General features: G+C 45.7%; 1 protein-coding gene across 4 annotated transcripts in view; it reads right to left on the reverse strand.

Moving 5' to 3' along the window:
* The window catches only part of STAG3 (STAG3 cohesin complex component), a 163,541-nt gene that overhangs the window by 31,883 nt on the left and 111,295 nt on the right, over nt 1–20,363 (reverse strand). For all 4 annotated transcript variants that reach the window (XR_012221409.1, XM_073551652.1, XM_073551650.1 and 1 more), the window contains 4 exons: nt 20,211–20,291; nt 16,571–16,663; nt 5,335–5,503; nt 4,853–4,980 (listed from right to left, as the gene is read on the reverse strand). Coding sequence is in view for 3 of the 4 variants with exons in the window: in XM_073551652.1 (XP_073407753.1) it covers nt 4,853–4,980; nt 5,335–5,503; nt 16,571–16,663; nt 20,211–20,291 (471 nt within the window). In the remaining variant the exon portion in view is untranslated. The remainder of the gene's footprint in view (nt 1–4,852; nt 4,981–5,334; nt 5,504–16,570; nt 16,664–20,210; nt 20,292–20,363) is intronic.

The following is a 20,363-nucleotide window of genomic DNA, read 5'->3' on the forward strand; positions in this document are numbered from 1 at the left end:
AAAAACCCTATCAGAAGCTTCCAAACACATGACATCATCACATGGGCCGTCCAGAATTGTTTAAATGCATCGTAATCTTAGTGTATGGAAACTTTTGACTTTGCATTAAGTGATAAAAATGCCTTAAAACATTCTCCCTCTCTCTCATTCTGGCATTTGAAAAATATTAATAATTGTGGTAATCGTAAGTGACCTAAAACGGGAAAGGTTTATCCTGATTTCATGTCAGATGTTGAGAAAAAAATGCAGATGTGTCTTTTTATATAGTGGATGGAAACTTCTGGTTTCAATTGTATTGTATTCAATATTTTCATCCCCCACAAAAAAAAAACAAAGCAGAAACGCAGCTACATACAGTTAGGTCCATATATATTTGGACAGAGACAGCATTTTTCTAATTTTGGTTCTAGACATTACCACAATGAATTTTAAACAAAACCATTCAGATGCAGTTGAAGTTCAGACTTTCAGCTTTCATTTGAGGGTATCCACATTAACATTGGATGAAGGGTTTAGGAGTTTCAGCTCCTTAACATGTGCCGCCCTGTTTTTAAAGGGACCAAAAGTAATTGGACAATTGACTCCAAGGCTATTTCATGGACAGGTGTGGGCAATCCCTTCGTTATGTCATTCTCAATTAAGCAGATAAAAGGCCTGGAGTTGATTTGAGGTGTGGTACTTGCATTTGGAAGGTTTTGCTGTGAAGGAAACAGGCGGTCAAAGGAGCTCTCCATGCAGGTGAAACAAGACATCCTTAAGCTGCAAAAACAGAAAAAACCCATCCGAGAAATTGCTACAACATTAGGAGTGGACAAATCTACAGTTTGGTACATCCTGAGAAAGAAAGAAAGCACTGGTGAACTCATCAATGCAAAAAGACCTGGGCGCCCACAGAAGACAACAGTGGTGGATGATCGCAGAATAATCTCCATGGTGAAGAGAAACCCCTTCACAACAGCCAACCAAGTGACCAACACTCTCCAGGAGGTAGGCGTATCAATATCCAAATCTGCCATAAAGAGAAGACTGCATGAAAGTAAATACAGAGGGTTCACTGCACGGTGCAAGCCACTCATAAGCATCAAGAGTCAAAAGGCTAGACTGGACTTTGCTAAAAAACATCTAAAAATGCCAGCACAGTTCTGGAAGAACATTCTTTGGACAGATGAAACCAAGATCAACCTCTACCAGAATGATGGAAAGAGAAAAGTATGGTGAAGGCGTGGTACAGCTCATGATCCAAAGCATACCACATCATCTGTAAAACATGGCGGAGGCAGTGTGATGGCTTGGGCATGCATGGCTGCCAGTGGCACTGGGTCACTAGTGTTTATTGATGATGTGACGTAGGACAGAAGCAGCCGAATGAATTCTGAGGTATTCAGAGCCATACTGTGTGCTCAGATCCAGCCAAATGCAGCCAGACTGATTGGTCGTCGTTTCCTACTACAGATGGACAATGACCCAAAACATAAAGCCAAAGCAACCCAGGAGTTTATTAAAGCCAAGAAGTGGAATATTCTTGAATGGCCAAGTCAGTCACCTGATCTCAACCCAATTGAGCATGCATTTCACTTGTTAAAGACTAAACTTCAGACAGAAAGGCCCACAAACAAACAGCAACTGAAAACCACCGCAGTGAAGGCCTGGCAGAGCATCAAAAAGGAGGAAACACAGCGTCTGGTGATGTCCATGAGTTCAAGACTTCAGGCAGTCATTGCCAACAAAGGGTTTTCAACCAAGTACTAGAAATGAACATTTTATTTACAATTATTTAATCTGTCCAATTACTTTTGGTCCCTTTTAAAAACAGGGCGGCACATGTTAAGGAGCTGAAACTCCTAAACTCTTCATCCAATGTTAATGTGGATCCCCTCAAATGAAAGCTGAAAGTCTGAACTTCAACTGCATCTGAATTGTTTTGTTTAAAATTCATTGTGGTAATGTCTAGAACCAAAATTAGAAAAATGTTGTCTCTGTCCAAATATATATGGACCTAACTGTATTTGAAAACAGACAGCACAGGCCTAATCCCTGTCTACAGACTGGATTCTGTCTCTCTCCCTGCTCCTGCGAGTCTCTCTCCCTCCCTAGGCTAATCATATATTGTATGTGATACAAACGATTAGCCCTTAGAAGGGCTGTTAGTATGATGGCTCAGCTCCAGTATCTACACTACAGGCCTGACTCGTTATACTGTGCACGCACAGGCCGGGCACTCTCTCCCTCCAATACGAAGTGTCACAATGTGTAAGGGTGTCATTGTGCCGAGCCGGTGGCGCCTGTCCTTTTATAACTAGAAAGAACACCGTGAGCACAACTCAAGATGGTGCTAAGGTTAGGTTCCCAAACCGTTTAAAGCAACAAATATGAACCTAGCACTCAACTTAAAGGTATTTGTAAGGCGGTTTATTGTAGTACACGAAAAAAGACGTTTCGGTCAATGTGACCTTCTTCAGTTACGTGTGGTATATAGATTGTGTAGAGCTTAGGCTGGTTTCACATTTGCGTTTTTTTTCGCGGTAATTTAGCGCTAAATAGCGCATGCGTTTTTTTTCCCTATACTTTGCATGGGATGCGCTTATGTGCGCATACACATGCGTTTGTACGCGTTTTACCGCGCATGCGTTTTTTTGCGGTATGCGCTCGGGCGCACAAAATGCAACTTGTTGCATTTTTTGTGCGTCCGATTTGCCTCAAAAAAACGCATGCGCGCGCAATGCGTTTTTTTACAGCAAGACACCCATTATAAGTCTATGGTGAGCATATGTGCGCATTGGCATGCTTATGTATGCGTTTTTTTTGCACATGCGTTTTTTTTTTACCATTAGTTTAGACAATGGAATTTAGGGGTTTGGGTAAAGTTAGGGTTAGTTAAGGGGGTTTAGGGTTAAGGTCAGGGTTAGGGTTAAGTATGGTTTGGTTAAGGGTTAGGGTCAGGGTTAGGGTCAGGGTTAAGTATGGTTTGGTTAAGGGTTAGGGTCAGGGTTAGGGTTAAGGTTAAGTATGGTTTGGTTAAGGGTTAGGGTCAGGGTTAAGTATGGTTTGGTTAAGGGTTAGGGTTAGGGTCAGGGTTAGGGTTAAGGTTAAGTATGGTTTGGTTAAGGGTTAGGGTCAGGGTTAGGGTCAGGGTTAAGGTTAGGGTTAAGTATGGTTTGGTTAAGGGTTAGGGTCAGGGTTAGGGTTAAGTATGGTTTGGTTAAGGGTTAGGGTCAGGGTTAGGGTCAGGGTTAGGGTTAAGTATGGTTTGGTTAAGGGTTAGGGTCAGGGTTAAGGTTAAGTATGGTTTGGTTAAGGGTTAGGGTCAGGGTTAGGGTTAAGTATGGTTTGGTTAAGGGTTAGGGTTAGGGTCAGGGTTAGGGTTAAGGTTAAGTATGGTTTGGTTAAGGGTTAGGGTCAGGGTTAGGGTTAAGTATGGTTTGGTTAAGGGTTAGGGTCAGGGTTAGGGTTAGGGTCAGGGTTAGGGTTAAGGTTAAGTATGGTTTGGTTAAGGGTTAGGGTCAGGGTTAGGGTTAAGTATGGTTTGGTTTAGGGTTAGGGTAAAGTATGGTTTGGTTAAGGGTTAGGGTCAGGGTTAGGGTTAAGTATGGTTTGGTTAAGGGTTAGGGTCAGGGTTAGGGTCAGGGTTAGGGTTAAGGTTAAGTATGGTTTGGTTAAGGGTTAGGGTCAGGGTTAAGTATGGTTTGGTTAAGGGTTAGGGTTAGGGTTAGGGTTAAGGTTAAGTATGGTTTGGTTAAGGGTTAGGGTCAGGGTTAGGGTTAGGGTCAGGGTTAGGGTCAAGTATGGTTTGGTTAAGGGTTAGGGTTAGGGTTAAGGTTAAGTATGGTTTGGTTAAGGGTTAGGGTCAGGGTTAGGGTTAAGTATGGTTTGGTTAAGGGTTAGGGTCAGGGTTAGGGTTAAGTATGGTTTGGTTAAGGGTTAGGGTCAGGGTTAGGGTTAAGTATGGTTTGGTTAAGGGTTAGGGTTAAGTATGGTTTGGTTAAGGGTTAGGGTCAGGGTTAGGGTCAGGGTTAGGGTTAGTAAAGTCATGGTTTGGGTTAGTGTGAGTGGCCACCTAATGTTGGAAAAAAACGCAAATGCGGTAAAAACGCACTAAAAACGCATACAAACGCTTAAAAACGCTGCGTTTTTTTCATGCATGCTCATAATAATGCTTGAAAAAAACGCAGCAGTTGTATGCTTTTGTATGCGTTTTTCAATGCGTTTTTTTGCGGGAAAAACGCGCTGCAAAAAAAAGCAAGTGTGAAACAGGCCTTATAGGCATCTATCAGATGATATCTGATAGATGCCTATAAGCTCTACACAATCTATATACCACACGTAACTGAAGGTCACATTGACCGAAACGTCTTTTTTCGTGTACTACAATAAACCGCCTTACAAATACCTTTAAGTTGAGTGCTAGGTTCATATTTGTTGTCCTTTTATAACTATGATGATGTCACACAGCCAGCCAATCACAGTAATGTTACAACCAAGATGGCTACGTCATCACAGTGACGCCCTGGCAATCCCCGCATACTGACTGGCTGCGTAACAGGCACCAAAGCAGTAGGGCGGGGATTCAAGTTTTACATAGAGCACCGCCCATTACTCGCTGAGTAACGAGCACCGTGACACTCGAGTGATAATCAAGCATGGTCACTCATTCCTAGTAGTTATCACAATCCAAGAGCACCCCACAATGGCAGGCCAGCTCAGGTGCTGGTGCCCTGCTGAAGAAGCTGAGAGGGCTTTCTAGGCCGCCCCGTCACTCTATTTTACCAACCTTTTAGTAAACGAGTCCCACCATGGCTGTGCCCGGTTATTTTACCCCTCTACAATCCTGGTGACCCGAGCCCGGGACTCCAACCTTTATATAGTACTTGAAGACTTCACTGGCAAAGCGCAGCTCCAGGGCGTTGTGCAGGACCATCTTGCAGTATCCGGCCAGGAGCACACGTCTCTTATGGAGCCGATGGATTTTACTCCCGTCATCCTCTAAGGGGAAAGAAAAAACATACATATTTTAATTACTTTGTTCTGTGCGGTGTCGGCACTGTTCACATTTCCTATGTTCAGCAAAGTTCCCACAACGCCGAGGATTGTATAACTCCTGTGCTCAGCACCGGTGCCAGCTGTGCTATACAGCCAGCACGTCAAGAGTTACTACCGTGATCGGAGCCATCTCGGATCGCAGTATCTCAGGTTAGAATTGGTTGCAGGCAGGTGCGTCGTGACGGTGGCCGGGGGTCTACTGAAGCCCCTCGTGTCTGCCATATTTGCGCACCAACATAGCAACGGCAAAGATCTCTGAGAATCATCCATGGGTTATTGCTCCCACGGAACACGCACCGCTGTCCTCATCTTCAGAGTTGGTGAACACGTGATCGACGAGGAAGCCGGCCAGCTCCGCCTGGAGGGGAACCTCTGCAGAATAGGAGAGAGTCTGCAGGTAGGACCGCTCGCCGTGACCAACGCGATCGTTAAAAATCACCAGGAGATCACTGAGTAGTATAAAAGTCTGCAAAGGAAAACAGCAAAAAAAGAAAAAGGATCATGATGAAAAAATAAATCTATTACTGAACAGCTCCTGATACAATCGCTCTTGCGTGTGAAAGATTTGATTTCTTGGCGGAAATCCCGGCAGGTGTCTGCAGCCACCACTAGGCGGAGCTCACTACACAGTGTGACGGTTTCCAATGTGCAGACAGTATGCAGTGGGCTCCCCCTAGTGGAGGCTGCAGGTAACCACAGTTTTAATCTTAGCTTCAAAATAATTTAATTAGTGAGATTTGCTTAAAAAAACCCAAAACAAAACAAAAAAAAAAACCACAAGGTTTATTTCCTTCCCCAATAAAAAATGCTTTACAGTAATAGGATACACACACCCTACAATTTCAGTGTGTGTAGTTAGTTAAATCAGGTACAAGCAGACGTGGGTAGCAATTTTGTAATTAAATTTTCAGCCGTTCATGAGATATTAACACTTTTCTTTTGTTTCCACTTTGTTCCCTTGGAGACCGACCGCTGCTGCAAGACAGCAGAACAGCTTGCAAGCACCGTATTGAAGCTGCAGAGTGTTCTTGCCTCCTATTCCCAGACAGGTTCATCTCGGCGCTTACAAGCTAGAGACAGCAGCGTCGGTCGGTTACCAAGGTAACGAATTGTAAACAAAGTGATAGTATCTCAAGAACTGGAAATGTGAATAAGCAGTGAAGGTGGGAGGAAGCTGGATAAAGCCATGTGATCTACACGGTCATCATAGGTCGATAAGGGAATGTAAGAAGCCGGCTCCATACTGCAACGACCAGTGTCAGCTCAGATCGCTGCTGTTAGCCATTTACATGCTGCTATCAATCTGATGTCATGGAAATCATGGTAGCCAGGGGCCTGCTGAACAGCCTTCGTAATTACCATCTTATATACACACCCTGCTACTAGGAAGCTTGATACAGGTGAAAAAATAGAGCTGGCACCACCTGTTGGCTACACCATCTCCTAAACTCCTAAAATATGAGGCAGCTCCAGCTGGCATCAGAAGCCATAGAGTAACGTACGTAGAACTTGACTAAGGTGTGGATGGCAGCCAAGTGGCTTTTTGACAGCGTGTTCAATGAGTGGCACTGGCGTCCATGAGAGGTGGTGAGTTCTCCCTCAATGGAAGCCTTCACACAGAGGCTGGACAGACATCTGTCTGGGATGATTTAGCGAATCCTGCTTTGAGCAGGGGGTTGGACCAGATGACCCAGGAGGTCCCAACGCTACCATTCTATGATTCCGTGAGCAGACCTGCCAAGGCGTCATGCCTGACCGCCCAGGAGGCCTCGACCACCTTGTTGTAATGAGCGGTTACTCGAAAGAGTGGAGATTTGGCTTTGGTCTTGTAAGGTTTCCACAATAGCTGACCTGATCCAAAGGAGGCTGCTTTGCCTTTGTTTGGGCCATCGGAGATCACATGGAAGGAAAATTGGGGAGATGCTGTGGAGAAGCAAAAAGAGGTTCATGGACAGCAGACAGGACAAGTATCTATAAGGAGGGGCACAATGAGCTTCTCCTTAACCCCTTCATGACCAGAGGTATTTTCGGTTTTGCATATTTGTTTTTTTTTTGCTCCCCTTCATAACTTTTTTACTTTTCCTTCAATATGCCCGTGTGAAGGCTTGTTTTTTGCGGGACGAATTGTACTTTTGAACGACATCATTGGTTTTGTCATGTACTAGAAAACGGGGAAAAAAAAGTGCAGCAAAATTGCCAAAGAAGTGCAATCCTACACTTGTTTTTTTGCTTGGTTCGCTAAATGCTAAAACTGACCAGCCATTACGATTCTCCAGGTCATTACGAGTTCATAGACACCAAACATGTCTAGGTTCTTTTTTTTATCTAAAGCTGGTTTCACACTTGTGTTTTTTTTGCGCAAAAATTTCCCCCTATCTTTTACATGGGTGCGCATACACATGCGTTTGTACGCATTTGTAAGCGCATGCGTTTTTTTGCAGTGTGCGCTCGGGCGCACAAAATGCACTCTGTTGCATTTTTTGAGCGTCCGACTTGCCCCAAAAAAACGCATGCGCATGCAATGTGGGTTTTTTTTCACCCAACCACCCATTAAAGTCTATGGGTGCACGGACGTGCGCATGGTAATGCGCACGTCAGCCCAAAAATTCGCATGCGTTTTTTTAAAAAAAGCGCACAAAACCGCAAAAAAAGCATGATGCGTTTTTTTATGCGCGTTTGCACTGCGCACGGTGCGCAGCGCAAAAAAAAACGCAAGTGTGAAAGTAGCCTAAGTGGTGAAAAAAAATTCCAACCTTTGTTTAACCCCTTCACTACCAAGGGTGGTTTGCACGTTCATGACCGGGCCAACTTTTACAATTCTGACCCCTGTCCCTTTATGAGGTCATAACTCTGGAACGCTTCCATGGATACCGGTGATTCTGACATTGCTTTCTCGTGACATATTGTACTTCATGTTAGTGGTAAAATTTCATTCAGATAACTTGTGTTTATTTGTGAAAAAAAAACAGAAATTTGGCGAAAATTTTGAAAATTTCGCAATTTTCCAACTTTGAATTTTTATGCTCTTAAATCACAGAGATACAGCACACAAAAAACCTAATAAGTAACATTTCCCACATGTTTACTTTACATCAGCACAATTTTGGAACCAAAATTTTTTTTGTTAGGAAGTTATAAGGGTTAAAAGTTGACCAGCGATTTCTCATTTTTGCAACACCATTTTATATTTAGGACCACATCACATTTGAAGCCACTTTGAGGGGTCTATATGATAGAAAATACCCAAAAATGACACCATTCTAAAAACTGCACCCCTCAAGGTGCTCAAAACCACATTCAAGAAGTTTATTAACCCTTCAGATGCTTCACAGGAATTTTTTTAATATTTAAAAAAAAAAAATGAACATTTAACTTTTTTTCACAAAAAAAATACTTCAGGTTCAATTTTTTTTATTTTACCAAGGGTATCAGGAGAAGTTTGACTGCAAAAGTTATTGTGCAGTTTGTCCTGAGTACGCTGATACCTGATATGTGGGGGAGAACCACTGTTTTGGCGCATGGCTGAGCTCAGAAGGGAAGGAGCGCCGTTTGTCTTTTTCAATGCAAAATTAGCTGTAATTCAGATCGGACGCCATGTCACGTTTGGAGAGCCCCTGATGTACCTAAACAGTGGAAACTAGACCCCCCAAGGAACTTATCTAGATGTGTGGTGAGAACTTTGAACCCCCAAGGGCTTCACAGAAGTTTATAACATACAGCCGTACAATTAAAAAATCATTTTTCCACAAAAATGATCTTTTCACCTTCAATTCATATTTTTCCAAGGGTAACAGGACCCTAAAAGTTATTGTGCAATTTGTCCTGAGTACGCTGATACCCCACATGTGGGGGTAAACCACTATTTGAGCGCATGGCAGAGCTAGGAAGGGAAGGAGCGCCATTTGACGTTTTTGGCTGGAATTGAGATTGGACACCATGTCGCGTTTGGAAAGCCCCTGATGTACCTAAACTGCGGAAACCCCCCACAAAATACACCATTTTTGAAACTAGACCCCCCCAAGAAACTTATCTAGATGTGTGGTGAGCACTTTGAACCCCCAAAGGCTTCACAGAAGTTTATAACGCCCGGGTGTGAAAATAAAAAAATCGTATTTTTTCCACAAACATGATCTTTTAGTCACCAATTTTTTATTTTCCTAAGGGCAACAGGAGAAATTGGACCCCAAAAGTTGTTTTGCAATTTGTCCTGAGTAGGCTGATACCCTATATGTGGGGGTAAAACACTGTTTGGGCACATGGCAGAGCTTGGAAGGGAAGGAGCACCATTTGACTTTTTCAACGCAGAATTGGCTGGAATTGAGATCAGACGCCATGTTGCATTTGGAGAGCCCCTGATGTGCCCAAACAGTGGAAACCCCCAATTCTAACTCCAACCCTAACCCCAACACACCTCTAATCTCAGCCCTAACCCTAGCCCTAATGGGAAAATGGAAATAAATACATTTTTTTAATTTTATTATTTTTCCCTAACTAAGGGGGTGATAACGGGGGGTTTGATTTACTATTTATGGCGGTTTTTATTTTTGGCGGCTGTCGCACGCTAAAAGACGCTTTTTATTGTAAAAATAGTTTTTGCATCACCACATATTGAGAGCTATAATTTTTCCATATTTTGACCCACCGAGTCATGTGAGGTATTATTTTTTGCGGGACGAGTTGACGTTTTTATTGGTATCATTTTCGGGCACGTGACATCTTTTGATCGCTTTTTATTCCGATTTTTGGGATGCAGAATGAACAAAAACCAGCGTTTCATGAATTTCTTTTGGGGGGGGTGCGTTTACACCGTTCCGCGTGCGGTAAAATTGATGAAGCGGTTTTATTCTTCGGGTCAGTACGGTTACAGCGATACCTCATTTATGTTGTTTTTTTATGTTTTGTCGGTTTTATGCAATGAAAACAATTTTATATAAAAAATAACTATTTTTGTATCGCTTTATTCTGCGAGCTATAACTTTTTAATTTTTTCTCTGATGATGCTGTCTGGCGGCTCATTTTTTGCGGGACAAGATGACGTTTTCAGCGGTACCATGGATATTTATATGCGTCTTTTTGATCGCGCGTTGTTGCACTTTTTGTTCGGCAGTATGATAATAAATAATTATTTTTTGCTTCGTTTTTTATTTTTATTTTTTAAGGGGTTCGCTAAAGGGGTTAACAAATGGGACAGTTTTATAGGGCGGGTCGTTATGGACGCGGCGATACCAAATATGTGTACTTTTATTGGGTTTTTTTATTTCCAAAATATGAATTTATTAGGGAATATTTTTTTTTTTTATTTCGCGATTTTTTTAAAATTATTTTTACAATTTTTTTTTTAAACTTTATTAGGTTGTCCCAGGGGGGACATCACTGCCCTGTGACAGATCAGCAATCTGTCACAGGCAGTGTGCAGGTTTCCTCCTTGCCTGCGCTTTGCAGGCACTGAGGAAGTCTGCTCCCTGCAGGCCCCGAAGGTCCCCGTCGCCATATTGGATCCGGGGACCTGCAGGGAAAGTGCACATTGCGCTGCTGTGGGGGGCTCAGAGAAGCACGAAGGGAGCCCCCTCCCTGCCGATGCTTCCCTTTAACCCCCGGTACACCGCGATCGTGTTTGATCGCGGTGTGCAAGGGGTTAACGTGTCGGGGGCGGTCCGTGACCGCCCCTGACACATTGTGCCTGGTGTCAGCTGTGATAATCAGCTGATAACCCGGCCGTGATCAGCGGCGCTCACCACGTGGGCGCCGCTGATCGCAATGACGTAATATTCCGTCCATGGGACTTAGGTCCCAGGTCACATGGACGGAATATTACGTCCATTGTAGCAAAGGGGTTAAAAAAAAAAAAGAGAAAAAAAATTGCGACACTATTTTTCGTGATCTTGGGTGAGGGTTTATTTTTTTGCGTGCCGACCTGACATTTTTATGATACCATTTTGGTACAGATACGACCTTTTGATCGCCCGTTATTGCATTTTATTACAATGTCGCAGCGACCAAAAAAAGTAATTCTGGAATTTTGACTATTTCCTGCTACGCCGTTTTGCGATCTGGTTAATCCTTTTGTTTTATTGATAGATTGGGTGATTCTAATGCAGCGATACCAAATATGTGAATGTTTGATTTTTTATTTTATTTTGAATGAGTTGAAAGATGGGTGATTTGAACTTTTATATTGTTTTTATAACTTTTGGCATGCTTCAATAGCCTCCATGGGAGACTAGAAGCTGCCACTACTCTATCGGCTCTGCTACATAGAGGCGATGAGCAGGCCACCTGTATGTAGAACATTTACTGACTTACTATGAGCGCCGACCACTTGGTGGCACTCATAGTAATCCGGCAGTGACAACCATAGGGGTCTCCAAGAGACCTCTGGTTGTCATGCCAACCCACCGGTGACCCGCAATCACGTGACGGGGGTCACTGGTCGGTAGATTTCCGACCCGATGGCCGGAAGCGCGCGTTAAATGTTGCAGTTTGACAGCGGCATTTAACGGGTTAACAGCAGCGGGTGGATCGCAATTCCACCCTTGGCTGTTCCGGGCACATGTCAGCTGTTCAAAACAGCTGACATGCTGGGAAAGATGTCGGCTCACTGCCGGAGCCCACATCAAAGGGTGGGGAGTCCAACGTGGGCGTACTATTATGCCCAACGTCGGAAAGGGGTTAAAGGAAGGTCCTGACCTGTTTATGAAAGGCCAGCATGCACTGAAAGAGAATGGAAGGCGAGGTGGACGCCTGCATCCAGGTAGGACTGAAGAGAGAAATCTTAGGAATAGAAAAAGTCCTGGGATGGAAGTCCCTGTGTTCACACCAGGATACACAGGCCCTCCAGGGACAATGGCTGATTGGTGGTTGTACAGCGGGTGATGTAAGTATTCGTTCGAGCAGGGCCATCTCCTCTTATATCTGTTGAATTATGTGTAATGTCTTTATTTTCTGTACAAGTCCCCTCTGAAATGCAAAGTGCTGCGGAATATGTTCGCGATATAGAAGTAAAAATCGTTATTAATTTTCTAAATGAATCTATTTCTAAAGGTGCTCTTGCCGTGAAATTCTTATCAGAGGTCGTTACCAGCCCATCCAATCCACACAGGCAAAAAAAAAAATCACCATAGCTGTCCATAAATTATGTTTAATAATGAGAAATTATGGAGAAAGTATTGAACACGCTTACTGAAATGTAATACTTCATACAAAAGCCTTTGTTGGTGATGAAGCTTCAAGACGCCTCCTGTATGGAGAAACTAGTCACAGGCATTGCTCAGGAGTGATTTTCACCCATTCTTACTCTTCCTCACAGACATTTTTCTAATCCTTATGGTCCTGTGGGCTCCTTCTATGAACTCTGAGCTTTAGTTCCCTGAATACATTTTCTATTGGATTCAGGTCCAGGGATCGGCTCGGTCATTCTAGTGTGTTTATTTTCTGTCTCTGAAACCAATTGAGAGTGTCCTTGGCTGTGTGTTTGGGATCATTGTCTTACCATAATCTCCACCCTCATTTCATCTTGAATCTTGTGCATGCAGGCCATGGAGGTTGTGTGGTGAGTGTGCATGCAGGCCATGGAGGTTGTGTGGTGAGCATGCATACAGGCCATGGATGTTGTGTGGTGAGCATGCATACAGGCCATGGAGGTTGTGTGGCGAGTGTGCATGCAGGCCATGAAGGTGCAGTGCATTATTTACAGTTTGTTTTTTAAAAAAAAAAAATTGTACCTACTGATTGCAGGTGTATCTGTAGTTCTCCACAGGCGGTCCTTGGCTCTTGGCTATCCCTTCTCTTAATTATTTTCACTCCTGTCTGAAATTTTGCGAGGAAGACCAGGTTGTGTCTGGTTTATGGTGAAATGTTCTTTCCACTTTGAGATTATTTCCCCAACAGCGCTCACTGGAACCTTCAGTAGTTTAGAAATTATTCTGTCAATGCCATCAGTATGTTTTGCAACAATAAGGTTGCAAAGGTGTTGAGACAGCTCACTGGTTTTACACATCATAAGATGTTTCTTGTGTGGCACCTTGGTAATAAGACACCTTTTTATAGGCCATCAGTTGAACCAGCTGATATTATTTGATACTAAGTGACAGGATTGCTAATTACTGGTAGATTTCAGCTGGTGTCAGGACATTCCATGGATTTTTGCACCTTTCTTTTTTCATATGTTCAGTACTTTTTCTCAGTGTCATTTCTCATTTTTACACATAAATTAAGTTATGGTCATCCATGGTTTGATTTCTTTAACTGTGTGGATTGGATGGGTTGTTACAGACATCTGGTGAGAACTTTATGTCAATAGCACCTTTAGAGATATAGTTACTTAGAAAATTGGTAACATGTTCAATATAGGTGTCAATTTTTTGTATGTTCTGCACAATTGAATCGGACAGCGCCTTGGATTCAGAACGTCGGCTACAACAGTAGGCACCTGTAAATGCAGCTGAGGTAGAGTGGAGTGGAATAGGTGACAGTGCGAATGAGCCGTGGATAAGGTCGGAGTACCATACTCGGTGCGGCCCATCTAGAGCTATGAGGATTGCAGGAACGCCTTCTGCTTTGACCTGTCAGTCAAAGGTGAAAGTGGAAGGAAGAGACAGATCAGAATGAACTCTACCCACAGAAAGACCAGAGCATCAACTGCAAAGGCCCTCGAGATCTGGCGATATAAGCTGGGACCTTGTGATTAAGACAAGACGTGAAAAGGTCCATGTTTGGGGTGCCCCAGTAGAGGCAAAATTTGCTGAGACCTCTCTCTCAAATCTAGTATTCCAGCTGAGAAAATCCACTGCCCACTTTTCCATGCCGGGAAAGTGGACTGTGAAGAGCAATGCAGCTGCTATTCCTCCCAAATGTTCAGGTAGGTGACCGTGGTCAAGTTCTCTGTCTGTACTGGAACCTGGAAGTCCTTTAGGAGGGAGGACAAGCGGGAGATAGCTAGAGAGATCGCCCTCAGTTGATCTGGAGGCGAGACTCATCCTGAGACCCGAGAAATGTTTAAACACCACGCCTTAGCCAAAGAGTCTAGCCTCGTTTGTCACCATCTGCCATTGAAGAAGAATGATGGACCTGCTGGAACGCAGTGCCAGAGCTCTTAACCTCCAGAGAAGATCTCTATAGACTCAAACGGGGGAACAAATGTCTTGATCCAAGATGCTTATGATAGGCGATGGAAAACTGTAGTTGCCGGAAGTGAAACTGGGTGAAGGGTATTGCCTCAAAAACTGAGATCATCCTGCCCAGAACCCTCATGAAAAAAGCAGATGAAGAATGAGTACTGTCATGGGAATTTCCAGGAACTGAGATGGCATCAGACAAGACTTCTGAGTGTAGATAATAAAATCGAATCACTCCAAGGTGATTTAGAGGCTGGAAAAGTTTTTCTCCTTGGATCAAGAAATTATCGAGTTAAGGAGCGCTATCTATCACAAAGTAGCAACATCAGTGGAGCAACCCCCTTGGTGAAGAACCTGGGAGCTATCACCAGTCCATACAGCGATGAAGTAGAAATTAAGAAAAACCAACAGTGAAGCTAAGAAAACGTTGGTAGGACTCCACAATGGGAGTGTGAAGATAGGCGTCACGTATGTCTACTTAAGAAATTCTCCCAGCAAGACTGATGAAACAAAGGACAGGAGGGATTCACTGTGAAATCTTTGGACCCGCAACCATTTGTTGGGTCTGTTCAGATCCAGGATGAGTCTGGCCAGTCCGCCCTTTTTGGGTACTGTAACAAGTTGGAGTAGTAAAAACCCACCATGCCATGTCTGAACCGGAAAAACTATTTCTTAATGCTAAAGGTTGTAGATGGCTTAGAAGATATTGTACACACGAGGTCGAGACTTTGGAGGGGATGAAAGAAAGAACCTTTGTGGGCAGGAAGGTGAATTCAATTTTGTAACCTGAGGAAACTACCTCCCTTACCCAAGTGTTGTTAACGTTAGTCATCCAGACTTCTCTGAAGGAGAGAAGACATCTCCCCACTCGAGAGAGAAAGCGAGTCAAGTGGGGCAAAACCTTCATGTAGTGGGATTCATGGAAGTGAAGGGTTTTGCGGCCTTGGGACAGCCGTGCCAGGAAGGTTTACGTTTCAACGAAGACTGCCTGCATCCAGAGGATCAGGCGGACTTCCTGTCACCATCATAGGAAGAGTCAAAAAAACCCCTTGGAAACAGTGCCAGAAAAGTCTTCAAATGAAGTGAGGTCAGGTCTGGGAAGGAGGAGAGCCCGGGAAAAAATGCAGCATGAGGAGTGCTGATTAGAATAATAATTCCCGCTCTTCAATCCCCCTTGAGGGCAAGGAGGAAGGCGTCAGAAGAGGAACTAGACGGCCCAATGGGTGGGAAGATGGCTTCGCCCGTTGGCGCACCCTCTGTGTGGACGATGGCGAGAGAGCAAAGAAAAGGTAGGAGACTAGCAAAGAGGGCCAGGGGAGACCGGAAAACCCCTAGAAAGTGGGGCAAAAAGTTCCATAAAAAAGGGGTCATTGATATAAAGGAATAGAAACTGGAAAGATAATGTCCCAAAGAGAGAACCCCTGGGAATATAGAGGAGGAATAGCACACCCAATCATAAATACCCAAGAGAAAATAGGGGGCCTCGAGAAAGAACAGAGCGTGCGGAGTAAGTGGTGTGTTGGAAGCAAAGTCAGGGAGACCAGAAAGATACTCGCCCATCCGATGTCGCTGGGTCACCCCTTTAGTACTACTGTGGGGACCCCACCGGCAGCCAGGGAGAGTGACCGGTGGTGAATTGTATCTGCAGAGATACTCCACTGTGAAGTGCACGGTGTGTCCTCCTTGAGAAGGTGACTCAACATGGAAAACATCCACATTATCTGGGAAAAAAAAATATAGAAAAAGACTGTACAAAAGACGTGTTCCAGGTCGTGTCTGCCTCCTGCCGACACTAAAAAGTGGCCTTGTCTTACCACTCATTTTACCACGTAATGTACTGAAAAACAGGAAAAAAACTCCAAGCTTGGTGCAGCGTTCATTGTGGGGTAAAATGTCCTGCCGCAATATTTCCCAGGTCAGCAGGATAAAAACTATCGACTTATTGTTTGCAAGCTGAACGGATGATTTTATAGATATATTTTGACAGCTCAGATTTTTTCTGACACGATACCAGATATATTAAGTTTAAAAATAGATTGCCATTTATTTTTAATGGAAGAAAAGGAGGTGAATGTAATGTTATAATTATATATTTTTATTTTTTTTAGTCCCTTACTTATACAATATACTGAAATACCAGGGTAATGACAATGATGTCACTTAAATGCCGCTGTTAGAGATTGACAGCAGCATTTAAACGGTTAGTGTGCAGTAGCGATGGGAGCTGGCGCAGGTCACTGCAGGCACAGGCAGATGGTGGCCATGTAACACAGCTGACATCGGTCAGGTATGGAGCAGGATCCGCTCCTCAGCCGGCTTCACACCCTCCTTCACAAGATACTGACAAAAAGAAAACATAAAAATAAAGACCCGTCCTAATAAAGCGTGAAGGGTGTGGTCTGATGATGGTGGTCCGTTACCTGCTCTCTCACGCTGCAGTGAACATCAGACAGGAGGCTCTGACACAGGGTCACAAACAGGACAAGACTCTTCTGTAAAGCGTCCAGCGAATCCTGATCAGTGAGAGAGCGCATAACAGAGAATGTCCTGCTGTATAACCGCACCACGGGGAACCAGAGAGATACAGGGGAAGGAGGTGGACACAAGACTGGGCTATACAGGGGACTGCACCTTATTAACCTTGGAACTGTGCACCGACATACCCTGTATGTACACGGCAGGAGGAGCGTGCACCAACATATCCTGTATGTACACGGCAGGAGGAGAGTGCACCGACATATCCTGTATGTACACGGCAGGAGGAGAGTGCACCGACATACCCTGTGTGTACACGGCAGGAGGAGAGTGCACCAACATATCCTGTATGTACACGGCAGGAGGAGAGTGCACCAACATATCCTGTATGTACACGGCAGGAGGAGCATGCACCGACATACCCTGTATGTACACGGCAGGAGGAGCATGCACCGACATATCCTGTATGTACACGGCAGGAGGAGAGTGCACCGACATATCCTGTATGTACACGGCAGGAGGAGAGTGCACCGACATACCCTGTGTGTACATGGCAGGAGGAGCGTGCACCGACATATCCTGTATGCACACGGCAGGAGGAGAGTGCACCGACATATCCTGTATGTACAAGGCAGGAGGAGAGTGCACCGACATACCCTGTGTGTACACGGCAGGAGGAGCGTGCACCAACATATCCTGTATGTACACGGCAGGAGGAGAGTGCACCAACATATCCTGTATGTACACGGCAGGAGGAGCGTGCACCGACATATCCTGTATGTACACGGCAGGAGGAGCGTGCACCAACATATCCTGTATGTACACGGCAGGAGGAGAGTGCACCGACATATCCTGTATGTACACGGCAGGAGGAGCGTGCACCAACATACCCTGTGTGTACACGGCAGGAGGAGCGTGCACCAACATATCCTGTATGTACACGGCAGGAGGAGAGTGCACCGACATATCCTGTGTGTACACGGCAGGAGGAGCGTGCACCAACATACCCTGTGTGTACACGGCAGGAGGAGCGTGCACCAACATATCCTGTATGTACACGGCAGGAGGAGAGTGCACCGACATATCCTGTATGTACACGGCAGGAGGAGCGTGCACCAACATATCCTGTATGTACACGGCAGGAGGAGAGTGCACCAACATATCCTGTATGTACACGGCAGGAGGAGCGTGCACCAACATACCCTGTGTGTACACGGCAGGAGGAGCGTGCACCAACATATCCTGTATGTACACGGCAGGAGGAGAGTGCACCGACATATCCTGTATGTACACGGCAGGAGGAGCGTGCACCAACATATCCTGTATGTACACGGCAGGAGGAGCGTGCACCAATATATCCTGTATGTACACGGCAGGAGGAGAGTGCACCGACATATCCTGTATGTACACGGCAGGAGGAGAGTACACCAACATATCCTGTATGTACACGGCAGGAGGAGAGTGCACCAACATATCCTGTATGTACACGACAGGAGGAGAGTACACCAACATATCCTGTATGTACACGGCAGGAGGAGAGTGCACCGACATATCCTGTATGTACACGGCAGGAGGAGAGTGCACCGACATACCCTGTATGCACACGGCAGGAGGAGCGTGCACCGACATATCCTGTATGTACACGGCAGGAGGAGAGTGCACCGACATACCCTGTGTGTACACGGCAGGAGGAGCGTGCACCAACATATCCTGTATGTACACGACAGGAGGAGAGTGCACCGACATATCCTGTATGTACACTGCAGGAGGAGAGTGCACCGACATACCCTGTATGCACACGGCAGGAGGAGAGTGCACCAACATATCCTGTATGTACACGGCAGGAGGAGAGTGCACCGACATACCCTGTGTGTACACGGCAGGAGGAGCGTGCACCGACATATCCTGTATGTACACGGCAGGAGGAGAGTGCACAAACATACCCTGTATGTACACGGCAGGAGGAGAGTGCACCGACATACCCTGTATGTACATGGCAGAAGGAGCATGCACCGACATACCCCGTATGTACACGGCAGAAGGAGCGTGCACCAACATACCCCGCATGTACAAGGCAGAAGGAGCGTGCACCAACATATCCTGTATGTACACGGCAGGAGGAGAGTGCACCAACATACCCTGTATGTACACGGCAGGAGGAGAGTGCACCGACATACCCTGTATGTACACGGCAGGAGAGTGCACCGACATACCCTGTATGTACAAGGCAGAATGAGCGTGCACCAACATATCCTGTATGTACACGGCAGGAGGAGAGTGCACCGACATACCCTGTATGTACACGGCAGGAGGAGAGTGCACCGACATACCCTGTATGTACACGGCAGGAGGAGAGTGCACCGACATACCCTGTATGTACACGGCAGAAGAAGCGTGCACCAACATATCCTGTATGTACACGGCAGAAGGAGCGTGCACCAACATATCCTGTATGTACACGGCAGAAGGAGCATGCACCGACATATCCTGTATGTACACGGCAGAAGGAGCGTGCACCGACATACCCTGTATGTACACGGCAGAAGGAGCATGCACCGACATACGCTGTATGTACACGGCAGAAGGAGCATGCACCGACATACCCTCTATGTACACGGCAGGAGGAGCATGCACCGACATATCCTGTATGTACACGGCAGAAGGAGCATGCACCGACATACCCTCTATGTTCACGGCAGGAGGAGAGTGCACCAACATACCCTGTATGTACACGGCAGGAGGAGCATGCACCGACATACCCTGTATGTACACGGCAGGAGGAGAGTGCACCGACATATCCTGTATGTACACGGCAGGAGGAGCGTGCACCAACATACCCTGTATGTACACGGGAGGAGGAGAGTGCACCGACATATCCTGTATGTACACGGCAGAAGGAGCATGCACCGACATATCCTGTATGTACACGGCAGAGGGAGCATGCACCGACATATCCTGTATGTACACGGCAGAAGGAGCGTGCACCAACATACCCTGTATGTACACGGCAGGAGCATGCACCGACATACCCTGTATGTACACGGCAGGAGGAGCATGCACCGACATACCCTGTATGTACACGGCAGGAGGAGCGCGCACCGACATATCCTGTATGTACACGGCAGGAGGAGCATGCACCGACATATCCTGTATGTACACGGCAGGAGAGTGCACTGACATACCCTCTATGTACACGGCAGGAGGAGCATGCACCAACATACCCTGTATGTACAAGGCAGAAGGAGCGCGCACCGACACACCCTGTATGTACACGGCAGGAGCGTGCACCGACACACCCTGTATTTACACAGCAGGAGAAGCGTGCATTGACATACCCTCTATGTACACGGCAGGAGGAGCGTGCACCGACATACCCTGTACTTACACGGCAGGAGGAGCGTGCACCGACATACCCTGTACTTACACGGCAGGAGGAGAGTGCACGATATACCCTGTATGTACACGGCATACACGGTATTTACACAGGAGAAGCGCGCACTGACATACCCTGTACTTACACGGCAGGAGAGTGCACCGATATACCCTGTATGTACACGGAAGAAGCGTGCACCGACATACCCTTACCTCTGAGGGCTGGACCATGGAGTAATGAGAAAGCTCCCATAACAGGGAGAAGTGACCGCAGACAAGTGCCGGGACCACAATCTGTAGGAGAGAAGATGCTCAGTGCCTGATAATAATGTCCTGTAGATACGGCTCTGACACCAGACGCATCAC

The sequence above is a fragment of the Dendrobates tinctorius genome, unplaced genomic scaffold (genome assembly GCF_039654945.1).
Source record: "Dendrobates tinctorius isolate UK_male_01 unplaced genomic scaffold, ASM3965494v1 ptg000178l, whole genome shotgun sequence".
In the NCBI taxonomy this organism is placed as follows: domain Eukaryota; kingdom Metazoa; phylum Chordata; class Amphibia; order Anura; family Dendrobatidae; genus Dendrobates; species Dendrobates tinctorius.